At 45.7% G+C, this 19,774-nt stretch overlaps 4 protein-coding genes across 5 annotated transcripts; all 4 read right to left on the bottom strand.

Annotated features, from left to right (window-relative positions):
- Positions 1-1,866: 1,866 nt before the first annotated feature.
- Positions 1,867-3,825, bottom strand: LOC128273363 (peroxisomal membrane protein 11C-like). 2 transcript variants are annotated; one of them, XM_053011307.1, is made up of 4 exons: positions 3,704-3,825; positions 2,820-3,184; positions 2,478-2,558; positions 1,867-2,417 (listed from the first exon to the last, which is right to left on the bottom strand). In XM_053011307.1, exons 1-4 carry the CDS (start codon positions 3,761-3,763, stop codon positions 2,198-2,200), a joined length of 726 nt encoding a protein of 241 aa, XP_052867267.1. In that variant the 5' UTR covers positions 3,764-3,825; the 3' UTR covers positions 1,867-2,197. The 2 variants fall into 2 exon arrangements, with proteins under 2 accessions (XP_052867267.1, XP_052867266.1); XM_053011306.1 differs by having other exon boundaries at positions 2,490-2,558.
- Positions 3,826-5,171: 1,346 nt separating this feature from the next.
- On the bottom strand, positions 5,172-7,291 carry LOC128270286 (lipase 1-like). The gene is made up of 3 exons (XM_053007688.1): positions 7,280-7,291; positions 5,738-6,448; positions 5,172-5,669 (listed from the first exon to the last, which is right to left on the bottom strand). The coding sequence occupies exons 1-3, from the start codon at positions 7,289-7,291 to the stop codon at positions 5,211-5,213; spliced, it is 1,182 nt and encodes a 393-aa protein (XP_052863648.1). The 3' UTR covers positions 5,172-5,210.
- Positions 7,292-7,322: 31 nt separating this feature from the next.
- LOC128271742 (lipase 3-like) lies at positions 7,323-9,624 on the bottom strand. The gene is made up of 3 exons (XM_053009370.1): positions 9,466-9,624; positions 8,650-9,360; positions 7,323-8,566 (listed from the first exon to the last, which is right to left on the bottom strand). The coding sequence occupies exons 1-3, from the start codon at positions 9,622-9,624 to the stop codon at positions 8,162-8,164; spliced, it is 1,275 nt and encodes a 424-aa protein (XP_052865330.1). The 3' UTR covers positions 7,323-8,161.
- Positions 9,625-11,877: 2,253 nt separating this feature from the next.
- LOC128270285 (lipase 1-like) lies at positions 11,878-13,423 on the bottom strand. Its single transcript, XM_053007687.1, has 3 exons — positions 13,301-13,423; positions 12,299-13,030; positions 11,878-12,234 (listed from the first exon to the last, which is right to left on the bottom strand). The coding sequence occupies exons 1-3, from the start codon at positions 13,421-13,423 to the stop codon at positions 11,878-11,880; spliced, it is 1,212 nt and encodes a 403-aa protein (XP_052863647.1).
- Between the last annotated feature and the right edge of the window lie 6,351 nt (positions 13,424-19,774).

The following is a 19,774-nucleotide window of genomic DNA, read 5'->3' as shown; positions in this document are numbered from 1 at the left end:
CGTTTCTCAAACACGCATTGCCGATAACTACTTAGGGTTTCGTAGTTTGGTGATGCTTGGGTAATCATTATGATCGAAGAAGAAATAACTGGAAAACACGGGAAAGCGATAAAATCAAAAGTGAAAAATGTAAGACGAAAGTCAAGAGCAGGTAACATTATTCAAAATCATCACATCAAACATACAAAAGCCAAAGCCAGTTTATGTAAAGGCGCCACCTAAATCGATCAGATCGATCTACATACATATTTGCATACGTTCTGATGTTACATTCGTAAAACTAATTTCACTATAACAGAGCATAACGGCAAAGGTTCACGGAAAATTAAGGGGGTGACGCAATGGCGGCTTCCCAGAAACATGCTTAGTTTACTATTAAAAACAAACGAAACCACATTTTATCTACCAATTACAAAAATATTCAACACAATGTAAACAAAAGATTGGTAGCTCTGATTATAAGCTATAGCGCATTGCATGTGAAAAGCATTGTTACGGGAATATTATGGTCACAACAGTGACACAAGAGAGAGAGAGACGTATTAAAAAGTAAAATAAAGCAAACGGATAGAGGAATTGGAAAACTGTTCATACTACCCTTCCTCTAACCCGCCAGACTATGCTTTTCATGTTATTTGCCATATCGAACATCTGTTTGGAAGTCGACGGACGTGTACTACATGTTTTAAGAATATGTAGTTCATTTGTCTGACCGAAAATCCCTATGTGAAAGACGTGAGTTTCGACCCTTAAATACGGCTCTGTTAATTTCAAACGATAAAAAGAAAACAACAATGTTTTTGGAATGTAACAAACAATTGTATTCCTGAAACAAAATAGACTGCAAATTATGGTAATATGCAACAGCTCTACGAGAATCAGTCAGGCATGAACCAAAGCCTACTTCAAACGATCGATAAATCCCTCGCAAACTCATAAGTTTAATAGACAATAGAAGCCTCTCGTGCATACCCACAACTTTTCTCGCACACATTTGCGTCTAAAACAACATAAAAAGGGGCAGATGAGTTCAGATGTAGAAGGCACATATTCAGTAGCTGGGGCAGGGAAATATGAAGACACAGGGCAGACAGGTTGCGTTTCAAAAGTATGCCCGGATGGTTGGCTAACCCGCAAGCGATCGGTGATGACGAAACAAACAATTCTAATAGCCTCGATTGGCGAATGCAGGCTTTTTAGGACATTTGATATTTATACGATGCAAATCAAACTGCAAAGAAAAATTAAGCGAAAACGAATCAACAGCTTCTTAACGGCTGAGGAAAATGTACTAGTATCTTTCAACAGTAATTTCGAGTTGATTTTATTTTTACTATTATAAATATGGTTAGGCACAACGTGCGGCGTAACAGCATGCTGCAAAATGATGTAGAACTGAAGAACGATGGACTTTATATTAACGCGAAACAATAATTACACAAACAATAATAAAACCCAGAAACTTATTTATTCATCAAAAAACATACCACGAGTATTTCACTTCAATTCTCACAATAGTCAGTGGCATCCTGTCCGAAAAAGTGCACATCACGGTAAAACAGCTTTGATTTGTTTGAGTATTACGCTTTTTAATGAAGAAACAACCAAATTTGGCATAATAACAATGTATTGATGACTCATAAGTTCAATTTTGTAACGCTTTTTCAAGACTTTTATTTTGCAAGTAATTTGCTAGTTTGCAAACTTGAATTGTAACTGCGATTTTTGAAAGTTCGGTAAGAAATACATAACAATTACAATGAATGCCGCCATTTTGTTATAAAACGATTTTATTGCTATTTGAACATAACACATTTAATATCTAAAAAAAGAACAATGTTTACAGATACATTTCGTTACGCAGCCACACACTGACTAGACTTCACTTAGAGTGTTTTAGCGTAAATGTTTTCCAAATTGAGTGTTACAACATACAAACAAATTTGCATAAATCACCTTCTCTTCGTACTGAAAAATGCGAAAGTCAAAACCGATAGTCTTCTCATCCAACTTCATTTTCGAATCACTTGCGAGAAAAGCTTATCGCACAGCATTTAAACATCTAAATTGTTTTACTTTACACCATAGATACTATTAGTTTTTCTACGATATAATAACGGTTTTGTGGCTGGACACTAAGAAGCAATTGAATGAGCAGCATGAGCATTAGAGTAGTTTTGCTTCACAGTACGCTGCACTAGGAACACTGTTTAACGATTCGCTTTTTGGCGACATATTGATACAGACCCATTAGCGACGATACGGTACCAATTAACCCAACGTGCCAAGTTTGGAAGCATCCACCCCAAAGCATACCTTTCGGTAGTGTACTGCCGGCATGAATTAGGTCCAATGATAACCGTAGAATTGAAAGGGCTTCCATGCGTTGCTTAACCAGCAACATTTGAAATGCTTGACTGTAAAGAGTTGATGAAACGGATTAATAGGAACAAATACTAGGAATCGTATCGGATCACCGGATGTCTAACCTTGCTTCGTTTTCTTTTTTATCTATACATGATTTATGTTGCTCCATTACGGTGAAGCTCCGAATAGTTCTGGAAAACAAAACCATAAACATAATTAGTGGAATGAAAGTTAACATGATGAAAGATAAGCTCAGAGATAACACTAGCCGCCTTCCGCAAACAGAATATGTATACCACCATCGTTTGCGATACCGAGTCAATCTTTATATAAATCCCATTAATCCCTCGCCGAGGTGTCCTCGGTTGGCTCGCTGGACTCGATACCCGTTTGGTATTCGGGCCTGTCTATGGGCTGCGGCTGTGTTGCAAAACTTGCTATCAGCTACTTACTTCATCAGATTGAGGTATATCGACCCAACCCACAGCAAGGAGTTGATCGTGTCCCACTTGGTGGGATTCTGCACGTTCAGCAGATTGTGCTCCAGAAGCCAACAAACTTTGTCCACCGGATAGTAGGCATGGTCGACCAGATTTGAGATGAATCCAATCAGTCCCATCCACCGGTCCGGTTCTTTGCTACCGTAACCATAGCTCAAGCTGTACGCCAGCATCGGCAGATCATCGAACAGTCGAAGGGTGGCACGTGTTTCGGACATCTTCGAGCTGAAAATAGCCAATTTTCTTGCCAATTCCGGGTCCTTTTGGGCGTACAGTCCTGAGGCCAGCTTAGTCGTGTAGCAAAGCATCCGTATGATCTGTAAATTGTGAAAAGAGGCACAAGGGTTTGTTAAAACCACCAAACCAACTGTTCAAATATGGCACAACCCAAGTATTGTACGGTTTAAATGGTTGGCATTGTGTGACTGCAACGGGCGAACAAGTGAGGTAACTTTTGAACGTTTAGGAGCGGCATCATTCCCTGTCTTCCAAAACCCACTAAACCGGTTCAACTGCAGCCGCAAATTGTCCGACTGTTTGGTACAGTTATTCTGTAAAAGAATCTTATGACTTATGCAGAATCCTGTTGCTGATCCTGTTTGTAGACGGGTTTCCTTTCTGTTCCTCTACAAACGGTACAAGCACTACGGACCATGCCATCGCAGCATGCACCACATCGTATGAGGGGTGGAATTCAAAAGTGAAAGTTGTTTCCGAATGTTTATCGATATAAGCAAATGTTAGCCAACGTGGAACTCGGCACAGTTCACTATGCCTACAAAATGCGATCTTTGGCTAATCAATCAAGCTTGAACTCGCAGCATACACGGCTATACCTTATCCCGTCCGGTGTATCCGTCCAACATATCACAGATTTCGTTCAACATCTTGCTCATGTTGCTGTGTAGGCTGTGCAGCGAAAGAGTTTGTTCACGACCGAGGTTCACTAACTCACTGGTGTCCGACGGGCCTCCCAAAACACGGGGCTTACACGCTCTAATCTTATCACTGAATGCTATGATTTTTTTTGCCTACAAAATTCCCTAATCGTCTGCCTGATAGGTACGCCTGAGGTGGACTCAAGGTTAGGTACGGCAAGAAAGCTGTTTTTGGCACTTGTTGGTGGCTGCATAGGATCGCGAGCCAATTTCTTTTACAATTTCCACAACCGGACCCGAACTGTCCGCCCGCGAACTTAACCGAACTTCGAATGCGTGGCGTATCTGTTTACGTTCTTGGTTTTGACATTATGCTCGTTACTCCGATCAGGAAAATCGTATGCAATTGAAAGCTTATGCCTTATCTAGTGAAACCCGTGCCCTATTGTAGACTGATTTGTTCTATTAGACAGTCGACGCAAGGTAAAAGTGTTCCAGAACTTCTAGAATCGATTTCGGAAGAGCACCAAAACATCTTTTGGGTCCTATGTAAGGCCCCAATTCCGCCTAAGATGGGTCTGGCTGTAGCTAAGCATGTATAAATTATTGTATAACATTTGAGATTCTACCTGCGAATGAAAATGTGCTACGTACCGAAACAACGACCAGACCGTGTCATATAAAATTCTTACACGGGACTTTTCAGTATGACTGATTTTAAAAACGACAGAAATTGTCCATTAGGTACGTTAAAACAGTTTACGGCCAGTCGAAAACCTTCGCAAGTTCGGTGGAACAATTTTCATGATCGGATATCAACACTCGTATAGTGCTCAAGGGGCGAAAATATTGCGACTTGCATACAAGATGCTTAGGCGGAAAAGCTTAGATCTGAAGCTTGCCGGCGAAATAACTTTACGAAGTGGGCTCCGGAAAGCGCGAATTACAAAGTAAACCGCAATTTGAATTGGTAATTGAATTCTTTTGTCCATAATTAGTCCCTTTCCTAATAATAGTTCCACTTCACTATTGGTATCCACTAAAGAAGTACTCAAATTATTGTCTTCTATTCTCTGCCTTCACAAAAATAATTATTGTAAAAATAAGTGGATTACAATTTTTCAATCAAAAAGTCTCAATTTGCAGACTTATTTTAGCACTCTGAATTTGATTCTGCAAACTATTGCATGTTAATCAAACGATTCATAGCTATCACATTCTCTTGGTTTAAACAAACGATAGATAGCTTGTAGAATGGTACATTCTTACAGATCTATTAAATTTTCTTTAACATTAAAAAGATTCGCCAAAAGTTTTGGCATGTATTAACGAATGAGAGCATGAGAGTTGGCAGTTATTGGCAGAGCATGAGGTTGGCAGTTTTAAGATTTTTATTAATGTTACACTGGCGGGAAAGGGAGTAACTATTCAGTTTTTTAAATTTAAATATGAAAAAGTGCAACAATTACAACAGATTTTCTCCGTCTTCCGGTGCTAAACCGACTTCCGGTGGCCCGGTGCTCCGTCCCAAGTGCGTTGCTTTACTGGCATTCAGATCGTTCAAAATTTTTTCATACACCAATGTGCGTACCCGTTTGGATAGGATAAAATCGAGATGGTTGAAGTGCTGATCGTCGACAGCGGTTTCCATTACGAGGTTGGGAATTGTGCGCGCCAACCGCGCGATATTGGCCGGGCCTACCATCCAATCGTTGAGACCGTAAAAAATGGCAACAGGCGCGGTAGCCGCCGTCAGGTTGTACACCGGCGGTTCATCCGCCCCGTAATGTGCCCGATTTCCCCCTTCTCTGCGGCCATAATCGAACTGCTGGAAGCGTCCGGTTCGATGCATTTGCACAAAGTGCACCAACTGTTTGCTGGACGCTCCGGAAGGGTTGTGCCCGGTTATGACGTGTTGTGCTACCTGGGAAGCATAGCAAGGTCGTTTAGGTCGACTTCCGGCCTGACAGTTGAGCGCCAGCCTGTACCTACCGTATCCGTTCCGTTGGGATTGGGGCCCACGAGCAAACCGATCATCCTGATGCAAATCGTGTCCGGATCTTGAAGGGGGCACAACGCCCGGGATATTCGGTACTGGGCCGCGTTGTGAGGCAGCACCTTCCACATTCCAAGGATATCCAGTATACACTCGACGGTGTCACTGTTTGCAATAAGAAACCGAAAGATGGGACTGCGAACGTGCTGGACGAAAACGGCCGGCGAAAGGGCGTACATTCGGGCGATCTTTCGGTTGTACTCCGGCCTGGCGGAGGCCATCACGAAAAACGCTGTACCGCCCTGCGAGTAGCCGACGTAGTACAGCTGACTCGAGCCAGTCACCTCCAGAATCCGGTCGATCGTTGCCGGAAGATCGTAGTAACCCATCTCGTGCCAGGTAAAGTTCCAGTATGCTCGAGAGTCGGGATGCAAGTGCGTGTGCCGGCTGGAGTATCGATTGCCCCGCAGATCCACTAACCACACGTCGTAGCCTCGGTCGGTAAGGAGATAAGCGAGGCTGTTATTCGGTCCGATGATCACGAAGTCGGCTGAGCTAGCGAACAGCCCATGGACCAGCAGCAGTGGCAAGGTGTCTGGTTTTGTACCGTTCTGCGATAGAATTCGTGTAAGCGAAAGGATATACCCGTCCTCCGTAACGACTTCGTGGCTCTCCGTGCGATAGCCATATTTCTGGATCAACTCAGTCTACGAAAGCACAGAATGCAGAACGCGCACGGTTAGGTGAGGTTAAAATGCAACACATTACTTGTGGATCTCGCAGTTCCTAGTAATCCGTCTTCTTCGTCGATCACAAAGTTTGTTGCGGCGGTACCGTCGGACGATCTGCCTACACTGAGCTTTAAATGAGCCACGAACATCAAAAAAACAATGCGATTCCATTGCTTCATCACGTTTGGTCACGACCGGACTCGCTTGGTGCTCGATGACGTGTTTCCGCTTCAGTTCACGTTCACTGCAACACTGACAACTTCGTGTGGCCGGCGCTGTCACGGAGTGGATCGCATGCACTTCTTGGTTGCAGTTGCAACGCAACCTCCTTTCAGGTCCATGGTCAAGGTGAACGAGCAGGAGATCATTTGTCCTTTGCCTTGGCGCTAGATAGACATTCTGCTGAGCGCGGTACGCAGTGGACTTGAAGCACGCAGTGCGCACACAGCATCGACACAGGTATGCGGTCATAGTTGCAGTTTCATTGAAGTTATCAATAAAAATCAATCTGTGCATACGGCAGGTCCTATAAGTTGCGTTGGAGAAAGAGTTTGTGTTTTGTTGTACAATAAAAAAACATTTACATTACGTGAGTTTTTTGAAAATAATGTGCTTATTTGTTGGAAAAAGCAAATTTCCGTCAAATTTGCATACTTCATTGCCAAGATTGAAGGTTGACCATCGGATTCAGAGAACGTTTCTGAACTGAAGCCGAACACTGTAAGTAAGTATTTATCAAGTACGACGAAATCTTAAGGGAACACAGTTTAGGTTTGTTACATTATTAGTTTCTTTATTTTTTTATACATGAATCAGCATTTTAATAAGTTAAGATAAACATGCAGCTAAGTATCTACGAATGTGAAGTAATGTACAGGTTGAAGCGTGGGTGTTTCAATCATCTTGCATCGCAATTTTACCCAGCAATGCAACAAATGCCTTGATAAGCCCCGACAACGATGCTGAAGTCTCTGTATCCTGTTTGCCAGGCGCAAAGAATTCGAATCAACATTCTGATTCTGAAAATTACTCCCGGACGGGCAATTTTCTCCCAATTCCAACGACATTTCTATCTCACTCTCGATAAGTGCGCGGCCACGCCACGTCGTTTGTTCGAAAGGGAAACAAACAGCAGCAAAAACCAACACCACCGCAGCCTACCGATTTGTTATCTCAGGTTTTCTCATCGTGCGAATGCAAATAACGCGAAGAAAATAGCATATCGATCACCCCTGAGAACCTCTCCGTTCATGGGAGGATGATTATTTAATAACCGTAATTGTTCGATGCTGGATCGCACAGAATGACCTAGTGGCTGTGCATTGCAGTGACGGTGATCAGGAAGCGCTTGGGTGCTGTCAGGTTTGCAGCTATCATCTGAACGACGCGAAATGAGCCATTTGGTTATCTCCGACAAGAGTTTCACATCACGATGAGTTGGCATTAAATTTTAAAATGAAATTCTCACTGTACTCACTACACTCACTCGTGTGCGTACCGGTTTTACGTTCAAAATTAGTGCGAATTCTTGAATGATATCAATTTCCGTCAATGCAACGCGTTAAACATTGTATCACTTTCTAAAGCTTAACTCTGTAAAAAAACCAATTTGTCTTTGGAATGTGGCGCATACAAGCGAAATCTTGTTACAAACTTCAATTCTCACATCCACGGTCAGGATGGGTCAGTTTACGCGCTGGTCGCCATCGCGGTCTCTTCGACCTCCTGGAGATCACTCAGTATCGGCTCGTACACGAGACGGCGCGCATTTTTGGCCATCACAAAGTCAAGGTGATTGAAGTTCTCGTCCTCGACTGCCTTCGCTAGCGGCCGGTTCGGCAGGAGTCGCGCGAACCGCAGCGCATCACGCGGATCGACCAGCCAGTCGTTCAGGGCGTAGAAAATGGTGACCGGGGCGGTCACGGCCGACAGATTGTAAACCGGCGGCTTCCAGTGACTGTAGTAGATGGTGTTGTTGCGCCGACCATAATCGTACTGCCGGAACTGGCCGGACCGCTGGATCTGGGCGAAGTGCATCAGCTGCTTCACCGATGCGCCGGACGGGTCGTGCCCGGTCAGGATTTGCATGGCCATCTGCAACAAAACAAGTACCAAAACCGCGCGTCAGCCGGACTACTATCCAACGTAAATCAAGCGAGTTTTGCTTGAGTTCATACCATGTCCACCATTTTGGGATTCGGGCCAACCATCTGATTCACAATCTGCATGCAAATGTTGTTTTCGTCAGTCATCGGGCACAGAAAGCGCGAGATCTGATACTGCAGGGCACTGTGGGGAAGAAACTGTTGCACTCCAAAGTTGTCGAACAGCTCCTTTAGGCGGTACATATGGTCAATCAACCACCGAGATATGGGACTGCGGAGCCGTTTGAGGCAAACGGCCGGCGAGAGGGCGTACATCCGTGCGATCCTGTCGTTGTACTCCGGTCTGGCAGAGGCCATCACGAAAAACACGGTCGTACCTTGCGAGTGGCCGATGTAGATGAGCTGCCGGGCGCCCGTCCGGCGCAGGATGTACTCGATGATGGCCGGCAGATCGTAGTAGCCCATCTCGTGCCAACTGAAATCCCAGTAGTCGCTGGAGTTGGTCGCGAGGCGCACATGCTTCCGCGAGTACCGATTGCCGCGCATATCCGCCAGCCACACATCGTACCCTTGGTCGGCCAGCAGATACGCTAGACTGTTGTTGGGCCCGATCACCAGATAGTCGGCCGAACTGCCCAGAAGCCCGTGGACGAGCAGTATCGGATATCGGTGGACGGTACGCGGGTTTTTCGGTGGAATACGCGTCAACGATACAATGTAACCGTCGGCGCTGGTGGCTTCGTGGCTCTCGACGCCATATCCATATTTGCGGATCAGCTCGGGCTGGTAGATTTACACCAAAGCACAGCCCAAGGACTTAGTAAAATTTCAACCGACAAATCTTTTCTGTTACGACCGTATCGATCGGGTTGCCATGGGGCCGCTTACCGTTTGCAAGGCACCGTCGTCCACATCGATCGCGAAATAGCTGCTGACGTCGGTTGCCAACGCCGGCGTTCTGGCGTCTACTAAATCGGATACGATCGGCAGCAGCAACACTGCGACCGTAACAATTCTACTAACCCAACGTTCTAACACGAGCGTCATTTCGCTACTGCACCGCACGCGGAGGGTCGACCGGAAGGTAAACCGCTCTCGACGCGCCTCCGGACGCGAAAACTTCTAATCCAATATCACGTTATCATCAAACGAATCGCGTCGTCGTGATCATCGTCGGCGGTTCTCACGAGTAGTAGACGCCAAGTACCCGGGAGCAACGGCTATTGGTTCTAGTCCGTAGGTTCGTTAGATTTACTCAACACGATGCCGCCACCCGACCGGTTCATCCGGCAAAAGCTTCCGCTGCGCACGGGGCACGATGAGCTTACTGAATCATTCACGATTTGCTCACGGACGACAACCAATTTGTGATGAAATCGACACGCAGCGTAGGGTGGACGGGATCTGCACAATTTTACTCAAATATTTTAACAGTTCATTTGTAAAATATGCTATTTTAAAAGTGATATCCATAAAACTGAAATTTTATTCAATGGTTTAGGTTTCTTCAATTTTCTTATAGAGTTTTGTCGTTCTGTCGCGCGGGAAAAAGATTACTTTACACAGGATAAGATAGTGATACGACATTTACAATTTTATGCGAAGACATTTTTTAAATGTTTAGTCAATTAAAACTAAACAATTAAAATATATTTATTTTAAATAAAAAGTTTAACTTGTTTTACAAAAAACCATCGCATATATCTTGAGAATTTGACTAGTTTGTTCAAACTCAGTTGATTGTTGATGCCCTGTGCTGGTGGACCCAAAGATACACCTGGTCAATAATAAGTAATGGTCAATAACCTTGGCTGTGAGTCGCCGCATGCATTCGGAAGTATTTCAAGGACACCGGTCAATGCAGCAGGATGGTACATGATGTAATACATAGGGTTCATTCACTGCTTGCGGGATCCAAGATAAACTGGTTGATGAAAGTCAAGGTAAGCAAAAGGGTAGAAAGCAATGCCAATAAAAGCCTGTACAGGAAGTAAAACGAATACAACAGCATTCTTGCAGAGCACGTCATGGCTGCTTTGCAATCACCGTAAATTGTGACGAATTGGTGCTCTTGGAAAACTATCCATTATATGTAAATCTGGTGGTTGGAAATCAGAGTGCCGAACGTCAATTAAATTCCTTTATTGGCGCAATTAAAAAAAATTGTTTGTAAAGTTATGGAAAAATTAGAACGATGTGTTCTTCAGAACGATAAGAATATTCTTCATCGAGCGTCAAAGAAAAATCTAACGAATAGAAGTCTACTAGCAAAAGCTTTCGTTCAATGTTCTGTTTGTAGTGTATTCATCCAAAAGCTCAGCCATCGCATGAACTCACATTCGTACGAACTACACTATTCCCGAAGCCCAAAGCCCGAAGCTTTCCGAGGAACGGCTGTTCTGCGAGGTTAAAGGGTTCGCGGCATCACCTTTCGACGCAGCAAAACAAAATATGAACAATATGAAAAAATACCTAATATGTTTATCTCGCTTGTCATGCAAATTGCATTTATTATTTTTGCCTACCAACCGTGGTTCGATAGTGCGACCTCCACTTTAATGGACCGCTTACAGTTTAAAAGCTACATTTCCGAAAACGAAACAGCCGTCAACGACCTCTCGTTGGCATTAAATCTACTGTTGGCATCGAACCGTTCGAAACATCCTTCTAAGTGGTCCTAATGGATATCCGAAACCTAACCTAGCGCAGGTCGCATTGACTTTCTCATCTATTTTGTTGACAGCTTCCGGCAACGGCGTCAAGTATTTTTCGTCTCAAGGAGGACGACTATGTCCGACACGGCACACGGGGCTATGCTGCACGACGGCAGCTTACGGCGCGCATTCTTTCGCGTTTATCGATTAGACAGATAGTCCGCGCAACGGGGTGTCAACCGACGCGGACAGCTGAACCGATGCTTCAGTATGGTAATTAATCATCGTGCACATTGTATTCGCTTCCACTGTAATCTAGACCCGTAATTTTGTGATTGTCTTAGCGATGGGAGACGATTTCTGCTGAATTGTGTGGCGCTCGTTTGTACTGGCACTTACGGGTTTTCGCTACTTCTCACGTCATGCGGACGATTACTAGCTAATTGTAGTAATTGATCGGTGTTGCTGATCGTCGGTCGGGAGCTACGAAACTTCTGGGAAGCTTTGATGATAGTTATTCGTTCGACTAGACGGTAGTCGAAACCTGTCGGCTTCCTGATTTGAATATCAATCGTGAGCGCCCGATTGGTGCTCGGTAGGAGAACCGGGATCACCAACAAGGCGGACCTCCACATCCGGATTTGGTCTAGGACATTTGGTCGTACCGGTCGAGCTCCCACAGAACTCTGGTGTTTAGCAGCCTGGCAGCATTTTTGGCCAGTATGAAATCGCTATGGGTGAACAGTGGATCCTCGATCTGGTACAGACCGGCCAGATACGGAACCTCGTCGGCAAGCTGCAGCGCATCGCGAAAGTTTATGACGTTATCGTTGAGACCGTAGTACACTACCACCGGGACAAGAGCGCGGCTCAGGTTGTAGAGCGGTTCCCGAGGGCTGCCGTACTGCGCGAAGCGTCCCGTGCGAATGATCTGCGAAAAGTGGTGAAGCTGACGCAGAGAAGCTCCGGCGGGAAAGTGGCCCAGAAAGACGCGCAACATTTTCTACAAAAATGAGTGAACTTTAATTATTCTACCTGAATCAACTTCTTTTCCACTTTAAACGTACATCGTCCACCTGCGGCGGGTTCTTTCCGGCCACGTCGTACAGTAGCTCACGGCAGAAGGTCACGTTCGCATTTTGGCACCCGATTTGCGCCACCGCGTTCAAGTAGCTTCGGCGGGGAAGGATCTCGTTGCGGCCCGAATCGGCCAATCCCGCGACCAGCTGATCGGCTAGGGCGATGAACGATCGCACCACGCGACCCTTCAGACGGTACATGTAAACGGACGGTGAGATCGCCTGCATGTCGATCACCTTCGCGTTATACTCCGGGCGCATCGAGAGCATCACGAAAAACACCATCGTTCCCTGCGAAAAACCGACGTAGTGCAGGCGCTGATAGCCGGTGGTGGCCAGGACGTGGTCGATCATGGCCGGCACATCATACGTACCGATCTCGTGCCAGGAAAACTTCCAGAACCGGCTTGATCGATCCGGATCGAGGTGAATGTGCTTGCGCGAGTAACGTGTCCCGCGAGCGTTACCCATCCACACGTCGTAGCCACGGTCGGCGAGCAAGTACGCCAGACCACGTCCAGGGCCCATCAGCACCCAATCGGCGCAGCTGCTGAGCAGCGAGTGCATCAGGAACACCGGAGCGTTACGGTACGGTCGTAACGGATGCTGCCCGGACGCAGTACGCCGACCAGGGATACGGTAGAGGTCGAGTAAGTAACCGTCTTCCGTTTGGACCTCGTGGATTTCGACGTAGTAACCATATTTCCACACCAACTGCGGCTGTTAGTAATGACAGAAATTCGTTACTAAATGGATTGCTGTGGCCACCGAAAATCAAACACTAATATTCACACACACACGCATCGAGTAAGAAGTAACGGAGACCTTCCGTAGGTTTGAAGATTGCCAGGTGAGAGCAACATCACCTTCAACTAATCACATTTCACAATTCGACTGTTGAACGTTGGATTTGGCTGATGTACGCAACAAGAACTCTGCTCCTTAGCCATTCTTGAAAGTTTCCCAAATACACAATCGCGAGACACTTACCACGGTCATGTAAGCATCCTCTTCGTCCACGCGGAAAGGATTATCGATGGGCGCGTTGTCCGACTGACGGGCCAGCATTAGCTTTGCAAACACTACCAGCGAAGCGAGCAACCAAACCTGCATCATTAATTCTTACTTCCGATCGGTTACAACTTTTGAAGTACAATCCAATTTGTCCAATACCACATCCGCGGTATCTGCAGACGATCCTTTCGCTACCGCTAACGCCATTAAACTAACCGTAAACTATCGCGGGCACTACCGCTACCGCGTACCGTTTCGCTAACACTGGCCGACTGGTAGCTAATTGCCATCCTCACACACAATGACAGCCCCTGGAGGTCTAGTGTTGTCGATCAAATTTGATCTACGCTCACCGCGCGCTTACCAGAGCGACCAGGTGCTCTATGTTTCGAGTGCATTATCTGTTCAGAGGGCTCTATTTAAAGCATAGCCCACGACCTCGGAAGCACTACGGCCAGGATAACGTCTCTCGCGCGAATGGAAGCCCGTGCTCTCTCGCTCTTTTTGTTATTGTGTGCTTGTTACAACGGACAATGTGCCGATACTATATATTAAATAGGTAATCACTGTTATAGTAGTAAGGTTAGCAATTTTATACAAAACGATTATAAGAGTGATCCTCTTCACGTAGGTATTGTCGGTTCCCATATTGTTATACAATTTGTTTTTTTAGTATTTTTTATTTGTATTCTCAATTGCAAAATAGAAAAGGAATTATTAGTGTTTCTGTGGTTGGAAGTGTAGTAATTGTAATAACAATAAATAATTTATATGAGCCCATTTATTATAAGATAAACGATAATAACTGTCGGATACGTTACCATAATCTGTTTATTGTCCTACTAAATAGAATCAAACATAACCTGCCTTGAAAGACCCATATCAAAGATTTGTAAGGTCGTGGCTTTCTCCATAAAAAGTTTCTGCTGACCTTTGATTACAAAAAACTTCATTGTTCAACACTTTCGTGCCACTAAACTAGAAAAAAATAGAAAATCGCCGTATCTTGCTATTAAAATTAATAACAATATGTCGAGTTTTCCCCTACTGTCGTTTATTCGTTACATTAAGTAGTTGGATATGTGAATAATTTCTATTAATTACCATACTTGTTCTGAATAAATTAATAATCGCGACAATTGATTATATTGATTCTAAAAAACTTCCTCATTGCTCACGTTAGTATAATTTGATACTAATTTGGCAAAATGAAACACCACCCAAACCTACACACAAGTTTACTACAATAAGTGAAAAAATAGGTTGATCTCGGCGCATCTAGCGCTACGAAATCCTTGTTCAGATATTATTAAATTGCTACTTCTCGTGCGAGATACCAAAACGCCGGATCGGATGACTAACCGCGCGTGCATTGAGCAAGGAAGTCGCTGGTACAGCTGCTGATGGACCACATAACGGATCACCACTGGTTGGGTGCTGACTGGTTGCTGATAGGCTGCTCGGTCTTGTCGGTGAGCTGATTAGTTCTAACTCGACAGATTTGCAGAACCAGATGACCTTAATTAGTGGACCCAGGCACCCCCAGATCGGCCCGGCAAGCAACGGCGCCGTTCGATCTCAACCTCTAACCCTACCACACACCACGACGCGGGGCAGGTTACGCTCTGATTATAGGTCAGGTTCAGACATCCTCTCTCTGGCTGCAGGTTGATAGTCAGCTTTACCCATGTGCAAGCGAATTAGTCCGAGAGTCGGCCAGCCTGCCGGCCTAGGGAAGTCACAGGCCAGTTTATGCTGCGAGCCGCGGTGTGCCTGACCTTGCCCAAGACCTGGTCACGTGCGTTTCTTCCGCAACCGCGGTCATCGTGGTACGTGTTTATGACTTTTTCTATTGTTTGTGCATGGCACTGAAGAAAGAATGGAGTTGATGATTGAAATAGAAAATTACACTCTTGACCGACCGCTTCAATTTGCGTTTGTCCACAAAACGGCCAGTCAGGCGACGGAAGGCCCCGATGAAGGCCCCCCGCCGAGCGCGGTAACGTGCGGCAAGTGCTGGTCAATTATTGTTAGAATAATAAATGCATAATAGTGACCATTTTCTCGCCCCACTGCCACTTTACAGAATGTGGTTTAATTTTTATTATCATTCGATTTAATGACTAAGGACATTATATCCGTAAAGGTGGACATTAAAAGCTAATCTTCGAAAGAATCGGTAACACTAAAGAATGAAATGATGAACGAAAAGATTAGCTAAACTTAGGTTTAATTCACAAGAAATGGCTTAATACGGTACGGTCTGCTTCTAGCACCGTCGAGCAGGTTATGCTGTAAATTACGATGGTCTATCATTAAAATGGCACAACGACGCCTTGCCACAGGCAAAGCAGCGGAGCACATACGCATAGCAGCACACGTACACGTGCAGCTCATCGTATAATTGAAAAATTGTTGCGCCACGATCATCAGAATTAGTTTTTTGTTTCCAGAGAAACCAGATGTTGAATTACCAGAAACTAGCTCCGTTTCTGCGATGCGTTTGTTACTTTCGACAACACATGATGCAACAATGAAGAAGAATGTTCGTCTTCTGTGTATGTTTTTTCTCCGTGGTGCAAAGTGTCTCGTGCAGTTCGTGTGGCACAAAGATCGTGCCAAGTTGTACCATTTACCACAGCTCAAGAAGTCATGAAGGTGAGATGTTATTTGGCAAGTTTTGCGGAATAACCTTACATATAGTTACATACAGTATTTATGTTGACCAATATATTTATAAAAAACTTAATAAATAAATAAATAAATTTAAAAAAAACATAAATTCATAAGTTAACACATAAAGTACCTACCATGCTCAACGAACATTGTTACTTATTTGCTGCGAATTTCAGACAACCTATTCATTACAATTAATTACATCCCACGATGTAAAACACAACAACACAAACGAAAAGCCCAAAATTCGCATAGCCAAGTAATAATCAACGCCCTCAACTCCTCTCCATCCGTTTGAACTGAGTCCCGGGATTTCCTCACTTTTTGTGGTAGTTTCTTAGCATCTTTCATCTTTCATTCTTCTATACCTTCACTCTGTTACACGTAAGTTCTTTTATTGTAAATATTTTAATGTTAAGATTCCGTGTCGAGCGAACACCGGCTACTAATAAATCAAATTAAATTAATCGATTGACGATACATTGTTTAGTATTTCATTTTATAGTTAGACAAGTTAGAGAAAACAAAACAAGGAAACCGATCCACATCGATCGCGATCCTCGACCCTCCACGAACTCTCCAACTCTACAGTTGCGTGAAAGCGATCCGTATCTCAAAAGCTCTATCCGACATCAATTATTTGAGCTTTTCTCAAGTTTCCAGGGCTTAAAAGCTCTGCTTCGCGATAGTGTTCGTCGATTTTAAATGCTGTGATCGATTTCAAACCATCTCTTGCACATATGGGTCGTCAAAAAGCATAACCACCTATCAGCATGAAAAAAAATTGTGCAATTGGAAACACTTCGATTTCCACAAGTATTTCAATGTGGCATTATTGTACAACTAGCTTGGTGTTGCATCTCATCAACTGATTTTTTTTCATAATATTTACCGATTCCCTTAAGCATGCTGTGTAAGGTTTTTCAAATTGGCGCAACTTTCTTATCATTGTTCCTGATCCGCGCGATAAGGGGCTAAATTTGTCGATGAACTGTATGGTGAGATAGTCTCAGCAGAGTATCCGGTCTCTGCAAATCGGTATCGCTCGTGGAAAGCTAATCACGCATGCTGAATTACCATAAAATTAATGCCATACGCGATCCCCACCGTAGCCCGAAACGGGCGATTCGGTTCGAAATAGCTATGCAAAACATGTGAATGGCATGCTCCGGGGGTGGCCTCCTCAATAGCTGCATTCCGGTGGGCAACGTGTTCCATGGCTCCAGATCCTAGGCCTGACTGTGACGGTTTTCGACGCTACCCAACGGAATGGGGTGCTCCGCATAAAACAGTGCCTGGTCGGAGGTCCGGAGCGAGAGCTTCCGGGCGAGGCTCCCAAAAATTTGCACACGACACGACGGTAGAAATCGAAAGCAGGCGAAACTCGATCGCAGTGACCATACCCGTCACCGGAAGCCGAAATGAAATTTCGGAGTGGAGCGGTAAGCGATTTCCATTTCACTATTTAATCCCTTCCGTCCACCCGACGCTTCCGCCGCCCTCTGCGGCCGCTTGGTGCTGCAGTCTTGGACTAATGTGCAGCCCCCGGGAGGGTCGTGAAGCTTGAAAGTGAAATTTCGTCCGACCGACGGCTTGACGGATTGGGGACCGATCGGAACCGGGAGAGGGTTGAGTGCCTTGTTTAGCACAACGCACACACGCGCACACGCACGAGCATGCAGGTGGCCGATGGGAAATCACCGATTCGTGTGCCAAATCGCTTCACTTAAAACTTAATTTGCCACTGACAGTGAGATTCGTATGCAGGTTGCTAGTGGCTTGCGCTGGGTTGCGAGCATTTCAAGCACCTTCCCGGGATCGGGTTGAAAACCTAAATACTTCAGGTGTTGTGGTACATTTTAGCCGCTAACTTCAATTTGACGACAGATTACCAAACGATCAGTCTGCGGTTTGGACGAAATTTGGAAGAAAGCAGCAAGCACCGGAACAATGGGTGGCAAACCCCAACGATTCGACGGTCCTGCTGAAGGCAAACATACCCAAATACATAAATATTTAAGCAATAAATCAAATTTGAGCCCCAGATGCGATTGTCAAGCCGGCGGCTCTCGGGAGCCGGAAACGGACAGTGGTCCTTCATGTGGTTTTATTTTATCACCTTTCTCTTTGGTGGGGCCGAAACAAAAAATCCTCTTCCATGGCGTACGGAAAGCGCCTGCTTTGGGTTCGGTTGTTTATTTTCGTGCCTATAACTGTTACGTCGGGTGGTGCGCCCTACGAATGCGCCATCGCACGTGGCGGTAAAACCCCGTCACTGTGCGCGGTACTTTGCGCCGCGTTCCAGGATCCCACTGACCGTCCCGTGGCTGGCTGATGAATGGCCCTCTGCCGTGCCGTGCCTTCAGGGGTTGATGTCGATGATGTCGTGCCACGTTGGTCTTCTCGCGGCCTGCTCGGCGGTGAAATGATGCCCCGCGGGAATATTGTGCGCGGCTCAGCGGGCTCGGAGTCGGAGCTCGTACCGCAGTCGTTAAGATTCGGTCTGTTCGAATCGAACCGCACACACACCCCGGACGAATGGAATGAGCCAGTTGGGCCAGTAGAAAGTTTCCCTCCGGCCGCTGGCAGGGAACGGCACGCAATTTGCGCCGTTGTCGTGTCGTAGGGACGACAATATCAACGTGCTTCGTCTCTCCGTGGGCGCTCGGGGGCCCAGAAATGCGGGCGGGTTGCCCATCGCCCCCCCGTGTTTGCATATGATTTTGGGGACTATGGCGCAACATAGGCTTAAGGGAGAGCCGCAAGCACGCTGCCTGAAGTGATATGAGCCCTTTGTGGGTGTGGGGAGTTCATTCCAATCAGTTTAAGGGGCTTGTTTACTAACTTTCTCCGCTTTTTTCTAACTACACTAGAAGATGAGTCCTTCTCAAGCATATTCCTGGAGTTTCGACGATTTTTTGATTAGCTTCTCTCCAAATATTGTAACATTTGGAAAAATTACACAACTCCACTAGATGAATGTGCTGATTCAGCAAAGTCCGAGAGTCGAACTTGCAGTATGGCTTGCAGTTTGTCCGAAAAGTTATCAACCAAAGAGTGAACTACTCTCTCCTTCATGATGAGAAACATATTTCTTGGGCACCAAGAAGCCCTTCACCGAAATCCTTTGCAGGGTCCATTACGGTCTCTCTTCACACCTTCCGTTTCGAGCTACACCCGTTGGAACAGTGTCAAAAGCAACCGTTACCTCATAAAGTCGAAGGTGTCCCAGGACAGACAGTTTATAAGGATTGGTCCGGAAGGCAATAACAAAAAAAATCTGCCAATGCTTGGTGTCAAACATTGCAAAAAAAAAACCGGAATTTCTTCGGTACCTTCGTGACCAGGCGCCCCAGGTAATAGGCACCGGTACGTGTCCCTGTCCAGTGGCCAGTTTCCAGTGCCACTGTACATTTGAGCCTCCCGTTGAGCCTGACAAGTTGCTTGCACTCCCCACAGTCACAGTCAGCTGGGCTGCGGCTCGAAACCGACCAGCCTTCCTGGTTCCGCCGCAAGCAAGCAAGATCGCGTAGAACGAGCCCAGGTCCCAGGTATGTAGATCTCTCTCGATCTGCGCCTGCCCCGGCGCAGGGCTGTGTGCGTGTAGATCGCACGAAACGGGAAGCCTACATTCCTGCCACATTCGGTGTGTGTGGTGAGCTTCTCTTGCTTCTGCGCCCAATGGTTGCCTGCCGCCTCCATTCTCGGGAACCGCGAAAAGGCAAGTTTCACCCGCAGACCCAGACGACAAAACGGGTTTCGCGGGTGCGTCAG

Source organism: Anopheles cruzii, chromosome 3 (assembly GCF_943734635.1).
Source record: "Anopheles cruzii chromosome 3, idAnoCruzAS_RS32_06, whole genome shotgun sequence".
Taxonomy (NCBI): Eukaryota; Metazoa; Arthropoda; class Insecta; order Diptera; family Culicidae; genus Anopheles; species Anopheles cruzii.
This window is presented reverse-complemented; position numbering and strand designations above follow the sequence as displayed.